This window comes from Dipodomys merriami, unplaced genomic scaffold (assembly GCF_024711535.1).
Source record: "Dipodomys merriami isolate MVZ:Mamm:240054 unplaced genomic scaffold, mDipMer1.0.p SCAF_2, whole genome shotgun sequence".
NCBI classification, from domain to species: Eukaryota; Metazoa; Chordata; class Mammalia; order Rodentia; family Heteromyidae; genus Dipodomys; species Dipodomys merriami.
This window is the reverse complement of record NW_027203381.1, coordinates 19,480,604-19,507,332: the sequence shown is the minus strand read 5'-3', so window position 1 is coordinate 19,507,332 and position 26,729 is coordinate 19,480,604. Positions and strand designations below refer to the sequence as shown.

General features: G+C 49.3%; 1 protein-coding gene across 6 annotated transcripts in view; it reads right to left on the bottom strand.

Moving 5' to 3' along the window:
- Nucleotides 1–593: 593 nt before the first annotated feature.
- Nucleotides 594–26,729, bottom strand: part of Zbtb7c (zinc finger and BTB domain containing 7C) — a 283,578-nt gene continuing 257,442 nt past the window's right edge. For 5 of the 6 annotated variants that reach the window (XM_070029190.1, XM_070029193.1, XM_070029192.1 and 2 more), the window contains 2 exons: nucleotides 8,426–9,643; nucleotides 594–3,086 (listed from right to left, as the gene is read on the bottom strand). In XM_070029190.1, the coding sequence (XP_069885291.1) occupies nucleotides 2,435–3,086; nucleotides 8,426–9,627 (1,854 nt within the window). In that variant the 5' untranslated portion in view covers nucleotides 9,628–9,643 and the 3' untranslated portion in view covers nucleotides 594–2,434. Of the gene's footprint in view, nucleotides 3,087–8,425; nucleotides 9,644–18,922; nucleotides 19,026–26,729 lie in introns of those variants that run through there. The other variant, XM_070029194.1, reaches the window with a different exon arrangement.

The following is a 26,729-nucleotide window of genomic DNA, read 5'->3' as shown; positions in this document are numbered from 1 at the left end:
CAAAAAACAAAAACAAAACCCAAATGAACAAACAAAACAACCCTTCTCTCCTTTAAATGATTAAATCAGGGTCAAATCTTTGTGCTTGGTAAAAGTGTCCTGCCGTTGCCATTATTTTAAAGTATATGACACCCAATATTCTAAATCTTCTACAGTCCTGTGAACTTCCAGTAGTGACATCTCACAGAAGTGCAATGCTCAATATCATTTCATTTTGAGTCAATTAATACTGTTTAATAAATAGGCCAGAAAATTAGCTGAGAGTCTCTCAGTAGGATGCAGCGTGCAACCAAAGTTATGGAAGATTGTCCCTTGAATCACTAAGGCAAACTTTGCTGAGTGTCATATTACATAGAACGATCACATAAAAAGTTATAAATAGAAAAAAAATCCCCAAGTTCTCCTATAGACCGACAGGGAAATCAGAACATCCAGGAAAAAAAAATCGAAACCAAACAAAACACCACCTCCCTTCTCCCTCCCACCAGCCCAATTGCTTCAAGTTCATGATCATACAGTACTTGATATCTTTGGATATTTTACAATGTACAGCTCCAAACTGCAGCCAAGAAGAAACGAAAAGAACTAACCAGTCATCTGAAAAATTGAGTTTATAAGAAGTCATTACCTTTACAAAATAAAAACAAAAGCCCAACACCACAATTCCACGTAGTTCATTTGTTCATTTGATGTTTGGTTTGGCCCCAGTCCCTTGACTGATGGAGAACATGAATGTGTTCGCTGATGGGTCCCAAAAGTTACGTCTGAAATGGGGACAGGGATCTGAGAGGCAGTTGTCCGGGCAGATGACCACTGAGGGCAGGTGTCTCCTGGCTGGCGTGAAGAGGCAGGGAGTCTCTTCTGGAGAGTTACGGGAGGGGCAGAGTCTGTGGTCTTCTCTGGCCTTTTTGTTTTTGTTTTTGTTTTTTTTCCTCAGGAGAAAGCCAAGGCGATAGGAAGAACCGAGTCTCTTGTGCCCACAGCTTGGGAGGTCAGGACTCCCATTTCTGGACCATCCAGGCAGATGTACACACCTCTCTGGGCTACTGAGAAACCAAAGCAAAGTCAGCAGGAAGAAGAAAGGGGGAATGAAAAGGAAGAGCTATCAGGGAGAAGCCAGGCAGAGAATCTCTCTTCTTGCCCAGCATCTGTCACTAACCATAGAACCAGAAAATCATGTGGCATCTCAATTCTCAGAGCCCAACAAACACAGAAGTCCCCCACCCCACCCCTTCCATACCCAGCCCTTTTGTCAAAAGAAAGGGAGCCAAATACCTCAGCCTCAGTGCTGGATTATAAAGGAAGGTGGTGCTTTGCTCAAACACAGCAAAGTAGGTAGTCACCAGCAAAGCTGAGGACTGGAGAACCCTCCCGACTCCAGAGGCCCCTGGGTGACTAGGCCAGGTCTGCATTTCAAGAACTAGGAAAGGACGATGCTGCCAGGTGTTCAGACTGGAAGCCTCAGTCCACGTTGACCACAGAGCTCAGAGAGAGCATGTGAACATGGGGCAGAGACTGACTAGCGCTCTTGGGGGGGGGTGGGACAGGTGGTATTTGGAGCTCTGCCTGTCTCTCTGTCATCCTTGTCTAGTTTGGCACATTTCTCATCTTTGCTAATTTGTGTGGTGGTGATAAAAAAAAAATTAAGTCTAGTAAGATCAGCTGTTTCCCCAGAGATTTTAGAGGTACGTAAGTCACTACTCTCTAAGGCTCCTCTTTGGAGGGATACGTTGTGGTATGTGTGGAGGTGAAGCAGGGGAGAGGGAAATCTAAACCACCACCTCCTTTCACAGAATGGGGAGGGGGGACACAGAGGCACGGAGAGTTGACCTGTCCAAGATCACAGGGTGAGTAAATTAAAAATGGGTTCAGACTCCAAATAGTCTGGCTCCTGGCTCCAAGAGGTGTCCTTGTCAATCGGATTGTGTCTTTCTATGTGGCATTTGAGCACTGTCCAAAGGAACCTCAGGGTTTCTGGAGATCAGCAAAAGACCCCTAAAAAGCTGTGTTGGGAGGGGCTCCCCCCAACACTGTGGGGTCCACCAAGGTATGTGCTCAGGCCCAGCCTTACTCTTGCTCCATCTGAGCAGCCCACTCGCCAACCAAGCCCTGTCCTAGAGCCCCACAAGGCTTCATAGCACACTTGGCACCCAGTGTGAGGCCCTCCACTGTGGCAGCTCCCCCGTGTGCCAGGCAGGGAGAGAATCCGGCCAGCTCCAGGCCCCTTTGGGAAGAGATGCCAGTTCAGACACCGGCAAAAGGGAGGCCTAGGAAACGTCATTTGCTGCTACTATATATATATATATTCATTTCCCTTTGTGTTTGCAAAATACAAAGTTTAAACCCACTGGAGGGAGTGCAGAGTGGGCCTGGGGAGGGGGGGAGGGCAGGGAGCAGGGGACAGGGCCAAGGACTGGGGTCTACCAGGGCCAGCCTAGTTGTTGGCTTCAGACAAGGAGGCCACGTGATTCAGGCCGGCGAGCCCGGGAAGGCCGGCCAGGCCTGCGGCCCAGGGGTCGGGCAGCGGAAAGTAGGGCCGCGCGGCGGCCACGTTCTCGGCCAAGGCCAAGGCCAGGAGGCCACCCGCGTTCCTTTCTGCCTCCATCTGCGCGCGCCCGAACAGCTTCATCTGCGTCTCCTCGAACTGGCGCTCCAGCTCCTGCAGGCTCAGGGCAGCCTTGGGGGCTGCCAGGAAGTGCTTGGCAGGGCTGGGGCCTGGGAGGCACATGGCTGCGCCGCCCAAGTGGCCGCCCACGTCGCCCAGCGCGGGGGGCATCACAAAGGCCGCCTTGTCGGGTGGGGGCTCCGCGGGCCCGAAGAGCAGGCTGGTGGCTCTCCAGGCGGCGGGCTTGCGACCACGCCGGGGCCGGGCCATGCGACAGCTCTGGCGCTTGATGTGGCGGTGCAGGTGGTCGGAGCGCGTGAAGCTCTTGTAGCAGAACTCGCACTGGTAGGGGCGCACGCCCGTGTGGATGCGCATGTGGTTCTTGAGGTCGTAGTTGTGCACGAACTTGGCGTTGCAGTGGATGCACAGGTAGGGCCGCTCCCCCGTGTGCTTCCGCATGTGGATCTTGAGTTTGTCCTGCCTGCAAGGCGAGAGCCGAGAGTCAGCCTCTGCTCGAAAAGCCCGCTTCTCACCTTCCCTTCTCTCTTCCTTAGGAACCAAAGGCTCCCCAGAGCCCCGCTTCCGGACGGGGGAACCCCATCTAAGATCCACCTCGACTTCTGCCCCACCCCAAACAGCAGCTGAATTAGGGAGATGCAGAAGGTACAAGGTCCTGCCCTTCCCTCCCCCAACACACACCAAACTTCCTTCACATACAAACTCTGAGTAATGAACCCCTCTTGTGTAAACCAGGGTCTGTCTGTCTCCCTTCCTAGGAAGTAGGCTTGCTGGAGAATTATATCCCTAGAAGTCACCATTCTGACCCTCCTCATTCTCTGACCCTGCAGACACTTCTGACTGACTGACTGTACTTTCATCTCATACTCTCTCTCCAGGTGACAGGCTTCCCTCTGGGTTCATCCTGGGTGTTTTGTTCACAGCCCCTGATCTCACTCCGGTCCCTGGCTGTTGGGAGCCGTTTGTCCTCTGCACTAATCTGAGTGCTCTAGAAGCAGGGCACACCTTCAAGCCTCCAGCTCTGTGGTTTCTTACCCAGAGCCCTTTTTGTCTGCAGACAATTTCAGGGTTTACAAAAGAGCCAGGTGCAACAGGAATGCAGCTAATCCAGGATGAAGCTCTTAGGGGTTTAAGAGTATTATTTCCAGGTAAGGCACAGTATTGGGTGGGACTCCTGTGAGGGTCCGGGGCCCCCTGCTCCAGCTGCAGATGCATCACCAGCTTGCAGAGGTAATCTTAGGTAGGTTTTGCAAGGGCTCTCCCATGGCTGAACTTTCCAGCACTGATGGGGAGTTTGGGCTTGTATGAGCTGAGTCTGTGTCGCTCCTGGTGGTCTTGAAAGGAAAATGACTTCCTGGGGTTGCTGTTTTAAGGCCTGAAAGCTCACTAATCCAGTCTATGGAGCCTTTCAATCTGCCTTGGGTGGAGGGGGGCAGGTGGCAGAGAATCCTCCCACCATCCTTCTCTAGCTTTCCCCAACTGACCAGAAGTGGGAGGGGGGTGCTCTGAGTCCCATCTCCACAGGCTTGGGTGGAGTCTCTGCCTGTAATTGCAGTCTCCAATTTGAGGCCCAAGTTGGTGTGTCCTTCCTAAAATGACCAGATTCAAACCATGCTCAGCATACCGCTAAAACAGCAGGAGCTGCTGTGGGGCCCGGTGGCCACTAGAGGTCTCACTGGCGCTCATTTCCAGAACAGTCCCCAGGGCCAGGCAGGAGAAAGAAGGGCATTCTTGTGAACACTGTGTTGGTGGCAGGAGACTGGAAAGGAATCAATCCTCCCACGAGAGTTCACTGAGAACTGGAGGGTCCAGGAAGGTGGGGAGGAGGGCAGCAGGATGGGCAGGGAGAGGAGGACCTGAAGCTGGCACACACTTGACCAGCTCTACCACACCCACCAATCTTCTGCTTCCTAGGGCTCCCATATCTGTGAGCAATGTTCTCCCAGCCCGCCTAGTCCCTAAGGGACTCTCCATCTGCATTGTCTGCAGTCCTGCTTGGACCCTCCAGGTTCTCACCTGGCAGGCGATGACACCTACTGCCTGTAGTTAGGCATTTCCCAGGCAAGGGCCATTGTGTGTGCCCTTGTCCCTCATGCAGCAGGCTCAGTGCTTACATGAGCCAGGCACCTTAGGAATCATCCTTCCCTCTCCCCCACTCAAATTCCACCTGCATACTGAGGCTCATGGATGGCAGAAGACATCACCCAGGTCACAGAGCTAGGCAGAGATACAGCAGGGTCTGAACCTGGGTGTCATGACCACTCTGGTGCTCCTCCCAAAATACCCAACCTCTGTGTGTTCATTCATTTGGTGACAGCTATTCAGCACGGTGCATTCTGTTGCCCTCCTCCAGCATGGGGCATGGAGGGGGGTGGTACCTGCCACTATGACCAGTCCTCTTTATTTTTTTTTCTAGTACTGGGAGACTTGAACTCAGGGCTTGAGTGTTATCCCTTTGCTTTTTTCGCTCAAGGCTAGTGCTATTCCACTAGCATTCCATTTCTAGCCTTTCTTCTTTTTTTGGTGGTGGTTAATTGGGGATGAGTCTATGGATTTTTCTTGCCTGTACTGGCTTGGAACTGTGATCCTCAGATTACAGCATCTTGAGTAGCTAGGATTATAGGCACCTGGATCTAGTGTTCTTTTATCTTCTACATGATGCACAGCATCAAATGTATGAAGAGCAGCTGCATATGTCATGTTTTGTTGATTGACCAATGGCCAGCAGGGCCAATTTCAAAACTCCACAATTCTAACACTAATGTGTTTCCTTTGACCCTATCTCCTCCCCATATCTGCCAGCTCATGCCATCTCCTGGTCTCCAGACCCAGCCATGGCCATGTGCACACGAGCCTGCTTTGCAGTCCTTCTCCTAGCTCAGAGATCACACTGCGGGGAATGAGCAGACCCCCAGGCCTGGGCTGTGGTCCCCAGAGAGGCCCGAAGGGAGTCTCCTAGCCCCTTCCACTCAGGTTTCCTGTGACCTGATCACCTGAAATGACTCTTCCTGCTACATGATCTTGGTCAAGGTTCCCAGAGCTGTTGGGAGGGCCAGACTGGGAAGAAAATAAGGAAGAGAAAGCTGAGCTCTTGGCCTTGTAGGTAGAGCGGGCATCTGATGAGGAAGAGGGGGCTATCATCATTTGGCTGGCACTGAGAGTGGGGCCCTAGACTAAAAGTTGTAGCTCTTGGGATGTTTGCAGGTGATTCTGTCCACATTGGTGGTATCATGGCTCATCACCAGGTGGGTTGTGAGGCAATAGAAGCTGTCTGTCCTTTCCCCACGGGTATGTCCTCTGTGGCCAGCCACTTCTCACTGCAGCTTCCACTTCCTGTGTGAGGCAGGCTGTGGGTAGCCTGGAGAAGCGAGCTCCTGGTGAAAGATCTAGTGAGGGATGGGGCAGATCTCCATGGCTCTTGATCAGGGTCCCATAGGGAAAAAAAGGTAGGGAGAGAGAGACAGAGAGGCCTTCACAGGGCCCAGGGTAAGTCAGCAGGGAGAGCTATGGTTGTACTACCCATGGGCATCTGTCCACCAAGGGCAGCAGTGCCCCTTCTTTTCGTCTCTGGTCAAATGCTTCCTGTTCCTCAGGGCCTATCACAGAGCTCTTCAACTGTCATCTCTGGTCCTCAGAAAGACTGTGAAGATGGCCTCAAGAGGATATCTGGGGTCATCTTGGCCAGGATTGTCATCATCCTGTCCCAAGCTGTTTCTTTCCAAAGTTAGACCTCAAAGGGACCATTCTGAGCAGGAGCTATCTCTCTGTGGCTAGCATGGGTGGCAGCGCCAGCATGGGTGGACCAGGCTAAGGAGTGTGAACAGACTCGGGTCCAGGTATCAGCAGAGCCCAGGACTACGGTGACCAAATCTAGAGGACAGCCTGGAGAAAGCCTGTGAGGTCCTTCCTGGGGATATTTCATATACAGAAAAGATTAAAGGTGGACAACTGGTGTGGCTGAGCTGACACCCAGAGCTGATGCAGAAGTGAGGCTCCTGACACCAAGGAACAGAAAGCCCCGAGGTGGAGGCCTCAGGCCCTCCTCTTGGATACCCACAAGATGAAGGCGCATTCAGGGCATTGGGAGAGGCAGGTGTTCTGTTGGAAAGATTCATACTCCTCTACCTCAGCAGTGGTAACTCCACAGGGCACGGACCGTCTGAGAATGGACATACAGGAGGTGTAAGACCCAGAGCCTGGGCCTATGGACCGCTGCAGAGACAGGAGCTTCTCTATGAATCAGGAAGGAGTCAGACTGCAGCTGGAGGAATTGTACCTTAGAGGACATCTGTGGGCAGAGTATCTCAGCTCACTCAGCCACTCCTGCAGAAGAGCCTCTAGGTGGGGAAAAGGGAAAGCATAATGCATCATGGCAGGGGGACTCAGCCAAACAGCAGGCCCCAGTGGAATGGCTGCTGGAACTAACTTGGCTACAGAGAGTGACAGGGAAACCTCAACCCAGGTAGGCCAGGGCTGAGCATCGCTGGATACTCTTGCTGGGTAGCTCGCCTTTCCCTCCCCTGTGGGGGAGAGGAAAGAAAGGGCCAGTGGTTCTGAAGAATGTAACAGGGAGGAGGAACAGAGCACTCATCCTGACAGCCACAGCCCATAGTGAGAAATGAAGTCTATGATGGGAATCAGGCCAGAAAAATCTCCTCCACTCCTCCTGCCCTCTGACCCTAGGCTTTCTCTGCCTCTGGAGAGGAGCCCCCAAAGCTTATCTGATCTTGTTCGGGAGGGTCAGAGCCCAGTGGGAACCGAGTGAAGGGAGGTGGGGATGGGGCTGGATGGCAGATGCTGCAGCTGGAGACAGGCCTGGAACCCAGATGGCTGTCATCCCCACTGAGTGGGAGGAACTCACAGGCGGGCATGGCAGATGTCTGGGTGGCCGGAAGAGGGGTAGGGAGACCACAGATACTGAGGCTTGCTGAAGGGGCCATAAGGAATGTACTGGGAGGGACTTTTCTGGAATGTTGTCCTCCCTACCAAACAGCATTGCTGCTCCAACCAGGAGGCCTCTGGAGAATGTTCCAGAGTCTAGAGGGCAGTGCCTGGTCCAGTTTAAAACTTCCCTAGTGAAGATGGGGCCTGCAAGTTGGCGATCCCAGCATGCACCTCACGGAGGCTGGTGTGGGAAAGGCCCTGGAGGGGCAGGGAAGGCAGGGATAAGGACACTGGGTGGGATCACTGTGTGTTACTCTCAGCTATTTATTCCACTGAAGCCACCAGCTGGGGAGTTCCCACTGTCAACCGTCTACCGAGTGACAGGCACACGAAACCAGGAAGGAGAAGCCAAGCTAGGCAGGCCAGGGCTCTCCAGGTGGATTCAGTGGCCCAGATCTGGATTGGATCTGTGGGGTCATTCTTAGGGGGCCTGGCACTCTCAGGCTGGAGCAAGCTCTCTGCTGAAGATGAATGAATTACACTTGAACTTGATTTTCACATGAGCTCCATATTATCTCCCTATCCTTCTGTGCTTTGGTGAAGCCTTGTCTAGTAGGCATTCTCACCCAGCCTCATGAAGCTAAGTGAACTCAGGGGGAAAAAAGGAGCTAAGAAGTGGGTTAGCACTGCCCAAGAGGACATGGTATGGCAGGGCCATTATTATGGAACGTTCAGGGGGAGGGAGATCTGAGGAACTTGGGATCCAGCTGCTCTGTGGGATAATAATAATGTCCTGAGGGCAGCATTGTAGGGCTGCTGGGGCTGTCAGCTGCTCACTGCTGTATCTCTCTGCTGTCATCACCATGCCTCTGGCCCTGGCCCCGCCCCCCTGCCCCCACCTCAGCTGCGTCTGCGCACCTGGTGAAGCGGACCTCGCAGATGTTACACATATATGGCTTCTCCCCAGTGTGGGTTCTCATGTGCCGTGGCAGCTTCCCAGCCCCCATGATGACCTTGTGGCAGATGGGACACTGCTGAGAGGCCTTGGGCTTCAGCTTGCGCTCCTCCACCAGTGGCCAAGGTGGAAAGAGACTCCCCAGGTGAGTGGCACTCAGGAAGTTGAGATAGGCACCATAGTCGTTCTCTGCCTTGATGGGGCCTAGTGGGCCCCCGGGCAGGTCAGGGAACATGTCCTTGAAGAAATCACTAGGGAAGGGTGGGGGTGGGGGTGGGGGAAGCTCTTCCTTCTCCTCTTCCTTGATCTTCCGGTTTTTGATGACTAGATCCAGTGGCCCATTGTCCATGGACTGCTCAGGCAACTGGGCAAAGGCACCAAAGTCCCCTGGCCAGAGGTGAGGGAAGAAGTCCGGGGTGAATGGAGATAAGCTAGGTCTGTCGGGGATGTTAGCTTTGGGGTACAAGTTTTCCCTCAGCAGAGATTCAATGGAGAAATCCCGGATCACCCCCAGATGGCCAGGGCTGTCGGCCGGGAAGGAATCGGAGAAGTCTCTGGGTGTGTCTGAATAGGCCTTCTCTGTGAGATGGTCTGTTTTGGAGGGGCTTTGGTGGCAATTGATGTCCTGGGGGTCAGGCAAGTTTTCTTGGTCAGCAAAGTCCTCTGTATCATCGTCCTCCTCCTCTTCCTCCTCCTCCTCCTCTTCATCCTCCTCATCGTCATCATCTTCGTCATCATCATCATCTTCCTTGTCATCCTCCTCACCACCATCACCACCAGGTTCTATGATCTCCAGGCATACATTCACAATGCACTGGATCTCCAGCATCCTGGCAGCGTTGAGGATGTGTTTGACATTGGCGGCAGTGATGGTGAGTGTGGAGGTATAGGCAAACTCCAGGATGGCGGCCAGGGCCTCAGGCTGGACGAAGTCGATCTCATAGACGTAGGGCTGGCTGGTTAGGCTGCCAGCTGTGAAGAGCTTCTTAAAGTACTTGCTGCAGGCAGCCAGCACGGAGCGGTGGGTGGGGTACTCCTGTTCCTGGACCACAAGCAGCACATCACACAGTAGGCCAGCATGCCGCTGCTCATTGAGGCTGCATAGGAGTTCACTGCTGTGGTTGGGGAAGGGGATGCCAATGAGCTCATCAATGCCATTGGCCATGTTCTCAGCCAGACCCCTGTGGGAATAAACAGAGAGGAAGACGGGTTGTTAGTGAGCATGGTGGCAGGAGGATTGTCTCTGCCAGGAAGTCAACTCTCCTACTTCTTGGCTTTGCCAAGCTATAAGTCACAGCCTGGATCAAGCGGAAGCTGTGCTCTGCACTCGAGGGCTCTGAGCTTCTTACTAAGGTAGTGGGCATCAGCTATTTAGCAAAAGCCACAGAGGCTTCTCCCAGGCTTGATGCATCGAATTCCACTCCGTTAACGTGGATTTGTGGTATGCCGGGATGAATGGCACATGAAGCCCAGCTGTTCTGTGCATTCCAGGGACTGTATCCTCCTCTTACATAAGTACCACCTGGTGCTTCCACTGAGAATTGTTCTCTCTCATTTGTTTCCCAAATCCTAGAACACTGTAACACATTCACATTTTGCACTGGCTCCCAGGAAGCTTAAAATCAATTTTGTGGTCCATTTTCAGCCAGTGAATGGGGGCCTCATGGCATGTGTTTTGCCTTCTGACTTTATCCTGGCTGACAGAGTTTCCTTTCACTTGCAATCCTGACTAAAAAAAAAGGACGAACAGCTTGTATATGTATATCGGTGAGCTGTTTCACTTATTTAAATTTAATAGATTCAAATATATGGTTAATTAATTTATCATGTCTGTGTTTCATTAGCCACACAGATATATAAGCCCTCAAGAGAAGATGCTTCTGAGATGCTCGGTTATTGTCGATGGTCCCTGACTTGTGATGGTCTGATTTAGGATTTTTTGCCTTTACAGTGGTGTGAAAATGTACTCGTACAATTTTGTCTTTCATGTTTATTAAGTAAGTACTCACTAAATTCCATGAGCTATTGAAAATTTGGTTAACATTTCCAACCAGGACAAAATAATTGGCCCTACTTCTCATGCAAAGCCTCAACATGGCCCATGAATAAGTCCTAGCAAAGGCCTGACCCTTAACTGTGGTCAGCTAAAACAGAGCAGAGAAAAACTGCACACCCCTGTGCCAGTGGGAGGAGCTCTGGGGACACTCACACTGCCATCTTCTGAAGTTTTAGCACTGGGAAGGCAGAGGACAAAGGAGGTGAGAAAAATGCCTGTTGATAGCAGGGAGCCCCAGGGAGTTGGAAAGTACACGGGGTGCTGCGAACACCCATTGCCATACTTCCCTTCCATCACAGAACAGCCTGGATTGTCCCGAGGCAATCCCACCTATCCAGGAAGTTCCCAGTTCTCTTAATCCTAGCTACTCAGCCTTCTGAATAGCTAAGAATTACAGGCGTGAACCACTGGCACCCAGCAGATTTTGGTCTTTTGAACAGTTGAGTTTGGCCATCTGTATGTCTTTATGTGGGCTTGGATATCTCTGTTAGGTTCCCTAAGCTGTTTGAGGGCAGATGCTCCCATCAAATGCTCAGCACAGTGCTAGCACAGAGCCAGTGAACATCTGTGATGATGGCTGTATTCAGCTTGGAAATCACGGTTGTGCAGGTTGTTTACAATGGTACTCCATCTAAGGGGACTGTGGTATCACATTCAAAGATGGCTGTCAGTGATTCCTGTCTCTTGGTAATGGCAAGATTTCATACCTTTGGCTACAGACGTGTAGCCAATAAGATTTGTGGAAATGATGACATATGACATCTGAAGCAGAATCACCTTCACTATTTCAGCTTTGCTCTCTCTTGGATCACCCATTCTAGGAAGCTGGCAGCCATATTGGTAGGATGCTCAAGCGTCCCTATGGAGCAGGTCATACAGCATGAGTCTGAGGCTTCCTATTAACAGCCAACAGCCATTTTCCAATTGGTGGGTGATCTATGTTGAGGGTGGCCCTTAAGGCCCCAGAAGACCTTCTAATAATGACAACCTCAGCTGACATCTTGATGGCCATCTCATGAATAACTTGGAACTAAAGCTATTCAGCTCAGCTTCTCCTGAAGTTCTTCCTCCACAGTAGCTGTGGGACAATGTTTACAATGGCTTTGCGCCAATCAGCTCTAAAGTTGTTTGTTATACTGAAATAGTAACTGGTAGAAGGGTACTGTTCACTTCCCAGACATCACACATCTCTGATTTTTATCATGACAGTTTACTGACAGATGGCAGTTAAATGTCTCAGTCCATGTTATTACAAATACATTTTAGTAGATAGTAAATTCATTGAAGAAGTGACAATCTTTCCTAATTTCCCCAAAGTCAGCCTAGAGGAAGCAGGGTTTTGACCTCAGAGGGGGTTTTCTCTTTTGAAAACATTGTGAGTAAATTGCCCTTCCACTGTTAGGTAGAAAACCAAGATCAATCTGACCTGGGGAAATTAGTTCTTTATGGAGAGCCCCATTTTCTTGTTTGCTGAGTACTTACTCTTTAAAGATAGTAATGTCTAAATAAATAATGTCTCCAAATGTTTCTGAGGGGAAATTCCCACCTTCCTTAAGCATTTCTCTCTGACTTCTTAAACAGAGGAGCCTGTGTGCCTGTGTGTTGGTGCTCAGTGACTCAGTCTATGACGTGTGTTGGCCAAGCGCCTGAGGAACAAAGCATGGGTAGTTAGGATCTAGAATCAGGTGACTGGAGCTGTGATTTTAGAAGACATCTCCAACTCTCTGGGCTCTTCCTCTGTGCCATTGGATGGCCATATCATGACCATGAGTTTGGGAAGTGGGCAACAAACCCTGGTGACCCTGGATTTGAAGGCTGGCCTGCCTAGCAGCGATTCCCACTGAGTCTTGCTTTGTGGTCTTGTTTCCATTCTTGGAGGAAAGGATGTAACCATGGTAGCTCAGAGTTGTTTTTCTAGGCAGGAGATTAACCTGGGAGTGGAGGCCAAGAGGGGTGAGCTGTGGTCAGCCGTGGGGGGGGGAAGGCTGCCACTCACGGGTTTATTGTCTCTTTGGGAAGAAGCACCTCTGTCCTGTGCTTTGGGAGCTTTGCCTGATGACCCTGAGATTCACATGCCCTGTTGGGCAGACAGACAGCAGAGTCCCAAGGGGGATGCCACACCCCTCCCCCCTTCCTGAGCCCAAACCAGGGCAGTTTGTCTCCAAGAATAACATACACAAAGGGGAAAAAAATTAAACACATGCGTGTGCACGCACACACACACACACCCCTCTCAACAGCTAGTAGACATCTAATATCAAACATAAATTTCTGGCAGGAAGGGGTTAGAAATACACATACAAACACACATCCATATATAAAATTAAAAAGTGAGGAGAAAGAAGGGTCCAAAATGTAGCAAAGAAGTGAAGGCAAGAGTGCAGGGGCAGGGGATACCATTTCATCATAGCCTGGGCCTCTGCCTCCATGGAAGGCTCTAGAACCCAGCAACTTTCACAAAGATATTGGGTTACTCAACTGTAAAATTAGAGCAGGTGATCTCTCTAAGAGAGAGCTCTTCTCCCCTCTCTTCAATCCTAGGGGCAGCAAGCCAAGAAGGTAGCTAGCATTGACCATCACACCCAATACTAGCCACTATTTATTTATTTTTTTGGGTCCGGTCGTGGGGCCTGAACTCTGGGCCTGGGCACTGTCCCTCAGCTCTTCAGCTCAAGGCTAGTGCTCTATCACTTGAGCCACAGCACCACTTCCGGCTTTTTTCTTTTTGCTTATGTGGTGCTGAGGAATCGAACCCAGGGCCTCAGGCATGCAAGGCAAACACTCTACCACTGTGCCACCTTCCCACCCCACTAGCCTAGCTACTATTTATCAAGTGCCTGTTAACCAACCTGACTGCTAATCCTTCCTCCAAAGCATGACTGTGGCTGAGCGTTGGTGGCTCATGACTTAATTCTAGTTACTCAGGAGGCTGAGATCTGAGGATCGTGATTTGAAGCCACCCCATACAGAAAAGTCCCCATGAGACTCTTATCTCCAATCAACCACTCAAAATCCAGAAGTGGAGCTGTGGCTCAAAGTGGTAAAATGCCAGCCTTGAGCAAAAAAAAAAAAAAAAAAAAAAGAGCTCAGGGACAGCACCCAGGAGTTGAGCTCAAGCCCAACAACAACAACAACAACAACAACAAATAACAAAAGTGTCAAAAGCGCATTTTTCTACCTGTATCTGCAGTACAGAGACAGAACAGGTCCAGAGAAACCAGAAATGTGCCAAAGGCCACACAGCAAGTGTTAGCATAATTTCTTTAGCTGTTGTTGTTTTCAGGTAGGGTCTCTCTGTCATAGGCCAGACTGGTTTCAAACTCATGACCTCTGCACTAGTCTCCTGAGTGCTGAAATTCCAGGTGTATGCTACTATGCCCTGATAAACTCAGTTGCATTGAATGTCCAAGCTGTTGTTTGTTACCATTCACCATGCTGCTCCTGTCAAGTCCCTTTGAATGAGAGGTAGGAACATTTGAACTCTACCCCTGGAAGGCTGATTGCCACTCTAGGGTGTGAGAGTATGTGCCACGTTGCTGAAGCCCACACCCTCAGGTAACTAAGGGGAGCAAGGCTCAGTGCTAAGTGCAAATGGGGGGTGTGAACAGAAAGACACTGACCCCTGTGGGAGGGGAATCAGGAAGCCTTCCAGGAGCTGTGAAGGAGAAAGAGGATTTTGTTGGACATAGCACGAATATATTCCACATCATTTGGATCTGGAAGGGTTTGGATTTCTCGAGTTCCTCCCAAAAATGTGTTTACCCCCAGATCCCCTGAGTGGGGTCACACCAAAAATGTTTTCAGCCAGCTTGGGCCTGGAGCCATATTGAGCAGGAGGCCAGGTTGAGGCATCTGCCCTGTTCTTGGGCAGATGGGCGGTTTATGGGACTTGGGCTGGTTTTGCTCTTCTGGGCCAGGGGGGAAATGTCTCCTTTCCAGTGTGGCAGCAAGGACCAAATGAGGTAATGAACATCAGATGCTCTGATGGAGAGCTCAGCCACTGTCAGCCCTCTGAAGTCCAGGAAGGATATAGGTCCCTCACAGGTGGGAGTCTAGGCTGGGGTAGAATCATCCCAGAAGCTAACATGATTTCCACGTGTTTGTGATCTCTGCTACATTGACATTGCAGACAGTGCTTCTGAGCTCCAGAGCCACCCCTGGCAGGTACAAGGACAGCACAGTGTACCTCCTGTCTCAGGGAGTCTGAGGCTGGCAAGGCTGGCATGCAACATGAAGCCATTTTATAGATGGGGAGCAAGAGATACAGGAAGAAGCCTATGTCTAGGATCTCATGGTGCATTAGCATCAGAGACAGAACTTAGAACTTAAAGAGTGTTCTAATGGGCAAGCCTGTATCCTCTCCTCCTCCCTGAGCCACCCCCCCCCCCGCCCCAATTAGATCACAAAGCCTCCAAACTAGATGCAGGGCTGCCTGGCTAGCAGAGATCCCCTGTTCTTGGTTTTCCAAGGAGGAAGTCATGCACATGCCATCCTCAGTTTACTAATCTGGGGAATAGGCAAGTGACAATGTCAATCTCCCTGTGTGCTGTGAGTGGAGTAAGTTGGTCTGAAGCACCAGGCTCATTTGGGATATTTATAAGAGCCATCCCCCCGCCCCCCACATGCTGACCTGTTTCAGGACAAGGCTTGTTTCCTCTATGTCTACATTTTCCCCCAGGATACCAGCAAATAGAACCTGGTGGACCTATATGAATGAGATCCACTCAAATAAAGGTGACAGATTTGATGTTAAACATATTGGCAGGATGCCTCAACCTCTCTGCTTTGGGGATCTTGATATTTGAACACAGCCTGGATATTCACAAGATACTTTTAATAACTTCACCTTTACCACTCATTGTCTGGTGGGTTCAGAGAGACTAACTGCCTATGTCACACAGCTAAAAAGTAGCTTTAATAGTATTGCTTGCTTGCCTTGGTGGTGTGATTATGGAGGCAATTCTAGTACTATGATCCACAGTTCCAGTGTCTCCCTGAATTCCTCTTAGTTAAGTGAATCTGGGACTCGGGACAGTGCTTCCATCTGTCAAATCTCCAGGGCAGGCTGGCCATGCCAGCTGACTCCCAGTGCCCAGGAAGCCCAGCCAGCCCCACCCTGTCTACCACCCCCAGCTCTTCCTTGCCCTGGCCTGGAGCTTCTAAGCCACCTGGTGGAATTGGTGGTTGCTGTGAAAGGGTAGAAAAGCCGTGGTTTTCCTTTCCAGACCCAGGACAAGGTGGGGCAGCTACCTGGGCCTTTGGAGTAGGTCTTTATGCCCTGTGGTCTAAAGCAGTGAAACCCACAAGTGTGTGTGTGTGTGTGTGTGTGTGTGTGTGTGTGTGTGTGTGTGTGTGTGTGTGTGGCGGGGGGGGGGTTGGCCGCTCTAGCAGGAGAGAAGGTGGGAAGGCCTAGCCAACGGCCAGCCCCTGTCTCTGCTAGGTATGTGCCACTCTGCCCTTGGCCCCAGGCAATGGAGCTACTCCCCTTGGCCCTGGAATGCCCGTGAGAGCTTGGGCTGCCCCAGGGGATGGGAGGCTGGGCAGGGCTGCTTCAATTATCAGCCTATATGGAAGCTATGAATACCCTGGGCAGAGTGCCCACTGGCTGAAGCCTGTCTCACCTGTCCTGCCACCCTGCCGAGATATGCCTGGATCCCCAGGCCCCAGCAAGGCGTGGCCTCACGAAGCACAGCCGCTCTCCTGGGTCTGTAGAGGGCTCTGAACTTTCTTCCTCTGCTGAAGGTGTCAGCCAACCAGATGTTTCCTTACAGCTGCGAGGCAGGCTCTCCCTAACTCCCATGATCATACACCTCTTTCCTTTTCCACACTCTACCCGGTCCCCTCCATGTTTCCCCCCAAAAGACCTATGGAGCCTTGGTAGAGGCTCCCCGGGTCCTCACCTTAGCCACAGTATGCACTCAGTCCCTGCTCTTGGTTCTCTAGTAAGCCCATAAAGTAACTGACCATGTGCCTGTTGCGCCTGCCTTTCAGAAGAGCTTGTTCCTACCCACCTTTCACGACCTCTGTGGCTAGATGATTATTATGTACACTTTGCTGATGAGAAATACAGGCCCTGAACTGAACCCCTTTCCCCCAAGGTCACAGACTACCTGAATGTCAAAACCCCTCTGCCCCCAGGTTCTGTCTGAGGTATCAAGCTGTGTACACTCCAGATAGCTTGGGGTGCAAACTGTCACCCCACACCTCAGCAACAGCAGCACGTCTTCTGTCTCTAGCTGTGTCCCCCCCCCCCAGACCCACTTTGCTCTGGTGGATTTTCAAGCTGAGTTTCTAAAAATTATTCATTCACCCTTTATTTATTGCCAGGCAGGGGCAATGGAGAGAGGGAGACTTGTTTTTGCTTAAGAAAAATTGTCCACCTTTTTTTCTTTATGTTCAAAATAAAGGATTTACTACTTGTGTTTATTACAGGCGATTTCCTGAGCCAGAAAACTCCTTGGGAGGCTTATTAAACCTTATTAAACCACAAAAATTTAGATAATAAAATAAATCACTCGTTTCCCATAAACAGCACCAGGCACGTGGTAGTGTGCTTCAGGGTCCCAGCTGTCCCTGGCTGCTTTTTCAGGAGGAGTCCCCAAGCTGGACTGCAGTGGCTTTCTGTAGCCTGTATCAGCACAAAGTCACAATTCCCTGAGGCTGGGGGACATACACATTGTTCCCCTAAGCAGCTCTAGTCTGTAAAACTTCTGCCCTCAATGGGCACTCTGCAGAAGAGTCATTGTCCTAAGTAACTTACATGGGTTCTAATTTTATCCTCTTAAGAATCCCACGAGGAGTTGGGCGCCAGTGGCTCATGCTTGTAATCCTAGCCACTCAGGAGGCTGAGATCTGAGGATTGTGGTTTGAAGCCAGCCCAGGCAGAAAAGTTCCCGTGAGACTCTTTATCTCTAATTAACCACTAGCTGTGGCACAGAGTGGTAGAGCTCTAGCCATGAGTAAAAAAGCTTAGGGACAGTGCCCAGATCGTGAGTTCAAGCCCCACATCCAACAACAACAAAAAAAATCCCATGAGGTAATTATTCTCCTCCTCCTCCTCTTCCTATTCTACCTCCTCCTCCTTCTCCTCCTCCACCTCTTCCTCTACCACCTCATCACATCAAGTTTCAAGTTAGGAAACTGAGGTAGAGCTGGGACCTGAGGCCAAGCATCAATGCCCCAGGTTCCCTAGGCAGTCTGCCCTGCCACCTCTTCAAGGCCAGAATGATTACCCATTTCTCTAAGTGTTAGAGAAACTGGAATTCAAGAAATGGGGCTCCTGGCCTTAGACTTCACAGAAGAGTGAGAGAAAGAAACAAGACGAGTGCTCTGTACTAGTTCAGGGGTGTGGACAAGGCACATTGGGTCAGAGGTCAGGGGCTCTGCTGGGCTCGGGGCAGGGACATCATGAAGGAAGGGAGGCCCCCAGGCAGCCTGGGCATGGGGCCAGGGAGCAAAGCATTCCAGCAAGATGGACAGCGTGTGCTAGGTAAGACACGGAGGCTGAGCAAGCATGTCACATGCAGGTAGGAGTATTGAATGTTTGGGGGTGATACTAGGTTCAAAGGTAGAAAGTGGGTGAGCTTGGGGACTAACAGGTCCAAGGTGGGGGAAGAGGTTGGAAGGCCACAGATCACAGTGGGTGGGAAGGTGAGGCAGGGAGATGAGGAGGTTCCCAAGCATCTGGACTCTGTTAAAGAGGCCATGGGAGGTTAAGGGTGGGAGGGGACTCTGCGTGGTGATGCATTTGAGGAGGGTGTCAGCAACCAGTCAGAAGACTGTAGCTTCCCACCCAGGCAGCTGCTTCTCATTATCCACAGCCACTCCCTGCCCTTCTCTTACCCCAGACCTTGTGGTGCAGAATCCGGTCTGGGAGTGGTCCCTGTGGGGTGGCAGCTGTGGGAGGAAGGCGGGCAGAATCACAGCCCGAGGCTGGCACAGGTGTGTGTGATATTCCAGTTAATATCTCATCCTTTGAAAATGTGTCGCCCTCCTCTGTGCACCCCAATTTGGAGACATGGTCCAAATCAGGGATCCAGCCAGATGCCATAAGATCCCAGCCCTGCCTGTGTTTTCCAAAGGAAATGAAACCTCAGATTTGCTTCTGAACTTGCGCTTTTCTTCTATGTGAACGCCATTCACCAGGAGAACCTCCTGGCATTTGGCTAGGAACAAACACATTGGAAGCTTGCAATTTTCAGGCTTAATTGCAGTTATGTATAATATTATAGAGAGCTTTTATGGCCCCAAGAAAGTCCAAGCATTTCCTCTTCCTATTTATACTCATGTCCAGTTTCTCCTTGGCTATAATTTCTTTTATTGCCTACTGCAGACGCTGAAGGCTATTGGGTGCTAGGAAGCCTTTCCATAGAAAGAGCAATTAGGATGCAAGCTGGACACTCACCTGCCACAGATTGTTTCCTCCTGGAGTCCTGCTACTGGTCACTCCCCATGTGCTTGGCCTGGGTTCATGATGTTCCTGGCTTTACAATGCATCTATGTCTGATTTGGAGAGTTTCTGGATTCACTGACCAGAGAAGACTAACCCATAAGGAGCAGGAGGAACTCATTAGGAGTCCAGAGTAGGCGGGGTCCTGCAATCATGGCTACAGGAGCCAGGAAGTCATAGGTGGATATCTGGGCAGGCCCCTAGGACATTGCCTTGAGATCAGAAACGTTCAATGAGAAATATAAGTTTAAAAGTTAGAAAACAGGTCAAAATCTAGTGACTCTTGCCTATAATCCTGGCTACTCAGGAGGCTGAGTTTTGAGGATTGCAGCTTGAAGCCAGCCTGGGCAGCAAAGTCTGCAAGACTCTGATCTCCAATTAACCACCAAAATGCTGGAAGTGGAGCTGTGGCTCAAGTGAAAGAGCATCAGCCTTTAGCACACACATGTGCATGCACACGTGTGCACACAGGTTAACAAAAAGTTTGCAAGAAACCATTCTTTGCAGATGAGAAGATTGGGTACTTTCCACTACAAATAACAGACAAGGTCAAAAATATGTTAGAAGACTTCATTTGCTTGGCAAGAAGAATAGAAACAACACCTAGGAATAAGGTCATAAGTAAAGCTCAAGATCTAGAGCAAGAAAGTTTTCAAAACTGACAGAAGCATTAAAAAATGCTTATTATGACAATAGGAAGATAGGCCCTGTTCTTAGATAAGGGGTCACAATATTGTAAAGATACCAATTCCATCTTAATCATTTCAACAAACGCAATGTGATAGCAATTAAGACATCAGCCAGAATTTCTATTGATATTAGAGAAGCTGGTTCTGAAGTTCATATAGAAAAGCCAAGAAAAGCCAAGATATTTTTGGAACAGATGAATCATGGGAATAGGAAGACTACCACTTAAGCAGCCCTACCAGATAGGAAAACACATTAGAGAACCACTATGTAAACTAATGGGTCCAGGATCACACACAGAAAGACAGATCCACAGAAATAGACGCCTATCCATAGAAATAGATCCACAAATAGATGCTTATCAATTCATACAACTTGTGTAGGCAATATGAAGACAGATTTTCTATTTTAGTTCAAATAGTAGAGCAATCTGAAATAATACTGGTATTCACATCTTGAATGGTCTCTCAGGTATCAGGTCTGTGTACCCATAGACCATAGGGAAGTGATGGAACATGACTTCCAAAGCTAGGTTGGGAGAGATATAGCCATCTCTACTTGGCTTCTCTTGGAACTCATGCTGCAGAGAAAGCTAGTAGCCATGTTGGGAGATCTGTAAGCATCCTATGAAGAAGTCCATATGGAGCAGAATGGAAGGCTCCTATCAACAAGCATAATCAATGTAAAGCTATTTAAGTATGCCATCTTGATAGCAAATCCTTCTATGATGTTATCAGAAGCCAGTACTGCTAGTCAATAGCTAGACCACAACCTCAGGGGAAACCCAGAGCCAGAAACTCCTCAGCAAAGCTGCTCGGAACTCCTGCCTGTATAAATCATGAGGTAAAAACCATATATTTACAGTTTTCTTAATCTGCTAAAGTTTGAGGACATTTTGTTAATATAACACAATAACTAATACCTATTAATTGATTCAATTCCAGAAGGCAAGATGTACTTTTTTGTCCAGTCCATTTTCTGTCTTGCTTAGATTTTTGTGTGTATAATCTTGTCTCTCCAAACAAGATCTGTAATTCCTATATAGCTCCCATCATGCTTGAGTGGGGTGGTAGTGGCTGGGAACAGAAGGTCATTATTTATGAAGAGAAGATAGAGCAGTATTTGAAAGCTCACACAAATATGCAATGTTTCTCATTTGCCAAGTACCTTTCTGAGTGTGCACTATGGCTTGGAATGTCTTGAGTGTATTCCCCAAAGCTTGAAGTGTTAGAAGTTTGGTGCTAATATGGTGCTAATATGGTGGTGTTGAGGTAGTAGAAATCTGTCTTGTCATGTGACTGTGTCACATCTGCCATATTGTGATGATACAGTCAGGAGGCTCTCCCCAGAGCTCAATGGATGCCTGCACCATCTATAGTCTTTTTTTTTTTTTTTTTTTTGGTCATGGGGCTTGAACTCTGGGCCTGGATGCTGTCCCTCAGCTCTTCAGCACTCTACAACTTGAGCCACAGCGCCACTTCTGGTTTTCTGGTGGTTTATTGGAGATAAGAGTCTCACAGACTTTCCTGCCTGGGCTGTCTTTGAACCACGATCCTTATATCTCAGCCTCCTGAGTAGCTAGGATTCCAGGCTTGAGCCATCGGTGCCCAGCACCATCTGTAGTCTTTGGATCTTTACAGTGAGGAGCTAAGTAAACCATCTATTCTTTATAAGGTATCCAGACTTAGATATTTGGTTCCAACAACAGAAAATGCAGTAGTGTAGTGGGCAAACAACATTCAGTGTGTGAATATTCACCTGCAGCTCACCACCTAAGGCCTGAAACTCACCCATCACAACTGCAGCATTTGCAGCTGAGCTTCCCAAATGCTCCCCAACGTGTCTGATTCATAGCTAGTTTCTTGGGGTCTCCTAGAAGGAAGGGAGAAGGGAGGGAGGGGGTACTGGAGAGGGCTTTAACTTGTTACGTGGAGTGCTATGATGATTCATTTAGTTGCTCCACACTCTTTCCTGAAATATTTCTTCTAAATCCAGTTAACAGTACCCCCACCAACTTGTCCGATGCTTAATTCTAAATAGATGGTACATTTAACTCCGCAGAACAATTTGGGAAGTTCAAAGTCACAAAGGAAAACACTGCAGAAGGAGGTGCTGCTACTCCTTGTGAAACGGCCCTCACCCCAGTCTCTCATGAGTCCTACCCCATCCCCCGAGACACATCTCCAAGACCTCCCAAGCCATTTTTCCTAAAAGAAGCTTGTGGGAGGTCAAACCTCCTCCTGCATGGTCTCCCAGTTCTATCCCAGGATGACAAGATTATTTTCTTCAGACTAATGAACACACGTCGAGGGAAAGGTACAATGGCTTCCAAAGAGAGGCAGCTCCACCATGGTTAGGACTCGGTGGGTGGAGGTGACCAAAGAGGCAATTATGATGCAGCCCATCCTCTCCCACAAGACTCATTTTAACCAGGGTGTAATAAAGCCCCAGCTCATCCACCCTCTGATTTGGGTCAGATGAGATGAATTTTTAGCTTTTCTAGGGAGTTTGTGCCAGGAGGGAACTCAGGGAGCAGAAGAAAGGGGAAGTACTAGGCAAACACACTACAGAGCAGGGCTGAGGAAGTCTGTCCTTCACTTCCGCCAACCACAGTCTCCCAGTGTCTCCCAGTAGCCATTCGGGTCCCAGTTCTTGACTGTCACTGTGGGCTCCTTCTCTCTTGCTTTACCCCTCATGCCATTGATTCAGCACTTCTTATGGACTCCCAGAGCAGAGAGCTTGAGTCAGTCTGCCAGCCTTGGTTACTTGTCTTGCTGGTCCTTTCTTAAACCTGGGAGTTGTCACCAGTGTGTCCAGTCCCTACTGCCTTGTTCCTTCTGTCCCCTCATGTGAAACAGTTCCCTCCTACTCTTTTACCTTGTTCTTGCTCATTCTTTTTTTCTTTTTGGTCGGTTGTGGGGCTTGAACTCAGGGCCTGAGTGCTATCTCTGAACTTTTCTGCTCAAGGCTACTACTGTTCTACCACTTTGAACCACAACTCCACTTCCAGTTTTCTGGTAATCAACTGGAGATAAGAGTCACATAGACTTTTCTGCCTGGACTGGCTTTGAACTGTGATCCTCAGGTCTCAGCCTTTTGAGTAGCTAGGATTACGGACATGAGCCACCAGCACCCAGCTTCTTGCACGTTCTTTTAAGTTTTAGTCCAAGTGTCACCTCCTCCAGATAGCCTTCCTGAATTAGCTGGTTGTTCTCTATGTTCCCAGCCTTCCCTCTCCCCTAGACATTCTGTCTAGGAAAAGGAGGAAGAAACGCTGCGAGCTGAGGTGGGTGTACATGTTTCCCAGGAATCTGTCACATCTTCTCATATTCCTTCACCCTGGCACTCACAACATTGGCAGAAGGCCACTGCCAGTGCCAGGCACTTCCTACATGGAGCTTTGGGCCTCACCCTCCCATGGACATTTTCTCTGTCCTTAAGTCCTTTTCTCCCATCTAGTCCTGAGGGAGCATTAAGTCCTCAGAAAATGGAAATAGAGCATGGGGGGTCTTAAGACCCATGAGACTCCCAGCTCCATCTGTGGGGTGAATGAGTAATTTCATATACACGCTCCAAGTCCACTTGCACTTGTGGCTGGTTTTCAGAAGCAGAGGATGGAATGGGGTGGATTGTTCACAAATGAGTGTGAAAGCACACTATGGGCAGTGGCTTAGGAAGCAGCCTTTTTTTTTTTTTTTTTTTGGTCGTGGGGCTTGAACTCTGGGCTTGGGCGCTGTCCCTGGGCTCTTCAGCTCAAGGCAAGTGTTCTACTGCTTGAACCACCGCACCACTTCCAGTTTTCTAGTGGTTTATTAGAGCTAAGAGTCTCATGGACTTTCTTGCCCAGGCTGGTTTTGAACTGTGATCCTCAGATCTCAGCCTCCTGAGTAGCTAGGATTACAGGTGTGAGCCACGAGTGCCAGGCTGGGAAGGCTGAGCTCCAAAACAGATGTTCATCTTTCCAGAGGTGCCCTCTGGAAAGACAGCAAGAGGAGATGCTTTCCTGTACCCACCATCAGATAGAGCAGTAAGTATTTAGGGCTGCGTTTGTGGAGTGATTTATCAAGCACTGTGAGCTATATTTCTTGAAGTTATATCAACTTCTACTTCAGTAAGGAGGAAATGGCTCCAGAACAAGTATAAGAGCTCCACACCCTCAGTAAAGGGTGTGGTGTAAGCTTATACAGCAAGGGCTGGTGTAAGCTTTGCCCTTCTAGTAAGGCTGGGCCCAGGCACCCCACCATATACCTGCTCCTATGTGGCAGGTTGCAAAAGGCTAAACCAGAGCATTTACTAAACATGAGCTTGATCACTCCAGGAAAAAAGAAATGAGAGTCTGATTTCTTCTGATTAAACAATTTATAACTCAGGATAGAAAGGATTTCCTTCTGAAAAACCTTTTTGGCCCACTAGTGCTTCAATACTGCTGTGATTTCAAAACATAACAAAAAGCCATGGTGAAATATCCCAGTTTGTTTCTGAGTACAGTATTCCCCTTATCCACAGGAGGAGCCTTCCCAGCCCCCCAGCAGAAGACTGAACCTGCACACAGCACTGAGTCTTCCCTATACATGCTATGTTTTTCTATATATCCATTACTTTGCATAAGGTTTAATCTATACCTATGTGCAGTCAGGGATTAGCATTAATAATAGAATAATTGTAACAATACATTGTGAAAAAAGTTATTGAAAATGTATGCATTATTTATTTCTAGAAACTCCCATGGAGTATCTGAGGACTGTGTTGACTAGGGTAACAAATAGTGGACAGGGAAGCCTTGAATAGGGGGACTATCATACCCATAGTTCGAGAAATCAAGGGACACCCTTGAAGGGCTACCTACCTCATTTAGTCCTTACACTTTGTCTGGGAGATGGTGCTTTTTATTTTTTTGGTCGGTTGTGGGGCTGGAACTCAGGATCTGGGTGCTATCCCTGAGCATTTTTGCTCAAAGCTAGCCCTCTACCACTTAGAACCATGGTATTGCTTCCAGTTTTTGACTTTTCTGCCCAGGCTGGCTTTGAACAGCGATCTTCAGAGCTCAGCCTCTTGAGTAGCTAGGACTACAGGCATGAACTATTGGCACCCTGCTGAGATGGTGATTTTTAACCTTATTTTCTTACAGGGAGACTGAGGCTGGGAGTAGCAAGTCACAGGCCAGGGCTGCAATAGGTCAGGGGCCTGTTCCATTTGACAACAGCGGTGGTGTCTGGGAAGGCCAGGGAATGCTAATGGCAAATGGCTGAGTCAGGCTCCTAGGAGGTCAGGCTTTGGGGACCTTCTATAGTCAAGGATGCTGAGGTCTACACAGGTATCCATCTGGCTACAATAGGAAGTTCTGCCTAGGCTCTTCCTCCCAGCCTGCTCCAGCTAGCACACAGAACCACATGACACCCTGTCTCCCTTGCTCAGCTCTCCACTGCAGAAACAGGCCCAGACCACAAGCAGGTGGGAGTAGGGGATCTCCCAGTCAGCACCCCAGAAAAGAGTTATAACGATACCACCATCTACCCCTAGGATGACTCTCCTTCCTTTCTATCTGTGAAGCCAAGGTGAATCAACAAGATTCTGTGATCCTAGGACTTTCCTGGCTAAGGCACCAAAGTCACACATTTCATAAATCTTCATCCCTCTCAGGAGGGGATGGGTTGGTTGTCTTAGGCAGTCTCTACCTTCTTGTATATACACCCCTTGCCCTCTTAAGGATCAGGAGACCTCAGTTCCAGGAAACAGCGTGAGACTCATGCTCCCAATCCCACCCTTTAAGCGCATGCTCCCAATCCCACCCTTTAAGTGCCACTCTATCCTCTGCAATGCTGTCTGGTGCACTGCCCAGCCCTGGTACCTCCTGTATTACCTGTAAGGGGGCAACCTCTGCCTCAGGCTCCCAGAGAGACACAGGACAAAGAAGTACAGGAGGTGGGCAGACAGAGTATGATAGAAACAAGAAGGGAGGAAGGGAACAGGGATGACATGAAAGGTGAAGAGGAAGAGGGAAGGCTGGTGACAAGATGGCTCCTATAAATAAATGAATTGCCACATCCAGCTGCAGCCAGGTTCTTCACTCACTGGGCAGAGGTACAGTTCCAGGGAATCACTTGGTTCTGAGACCTCATTTTGAGATTTGGCTGTCTTATACAACAGAAAGGCAAGGACTCCATGGAAGAACATGAAGTATTCCTTAATAAGTACCGTGACAATGTGATACGGATCTCTGGCAATCCAATCCTCTTGAGCAGGTCTTTCCAAGTCAATGTCAGCATGAAGTTGAGTAATTATCTTGGAAATTTGAGTAACCTGGTCATGAAGAATGACAAGGTGGCCCCAATCCACTGGGAAACAGAAGTAGGACTGGCTCTATCTGTAGGTGGTGGTTGGATGGGGTAACTGGAGGGTGCTCTCTATGTTCTGCCCACCCTGGTGCATACCTCTGTCACCTCATGTGATGCCACCTGGTCTGCCATTCCACCCACTGGGAATTCCCACCAGGGGAGATTTTAATAAGAATCTCCACTGACAGACACCAACAAAGCAGCTCTGTGTGTATGTGTGTGTGGGGTGTGTGTGTGTGTGTGTGTGTGTGTGTGTGTGCATGTGCGCACATACCCACATCAGGACTGAGATTTGAACCCAGGGCCTTGGTGCTATCTCTTGGCTTTGTCGCTTAAGGCTGGTACTCTGCCACTTATACCACAGTTCCATTTCTAGCTTTTTGGTGTTTAATTGGAGCTTGCTTTAACCATAGTCCTTAGAACTGAGTCTTCTGAGTAGCTACAATTACAGATATGAACCACCATCACCCACCAAAGTATTTTTTATATTGCATCCAAGTTATTCTAGGATTTGGGACTAGTCCTAGAGTCATACAAGTGAGCTTATCAGATCAATGGCTTTTTTCCTTAGTGGACTCAGGAAACCTGCCCAAGGACCTGGGCCTCTGGGCCATGCTAGCCATTTGTGTTTTGAGGAGAGGGGAATGGGGAAAAGAAGCTGGACCAGAGGCAGGGCAAGTCTCCCTGGGAGGAAGGGAATGGAATGGGACAGAATGGTTGCTGCAGTGACATCAGCATTC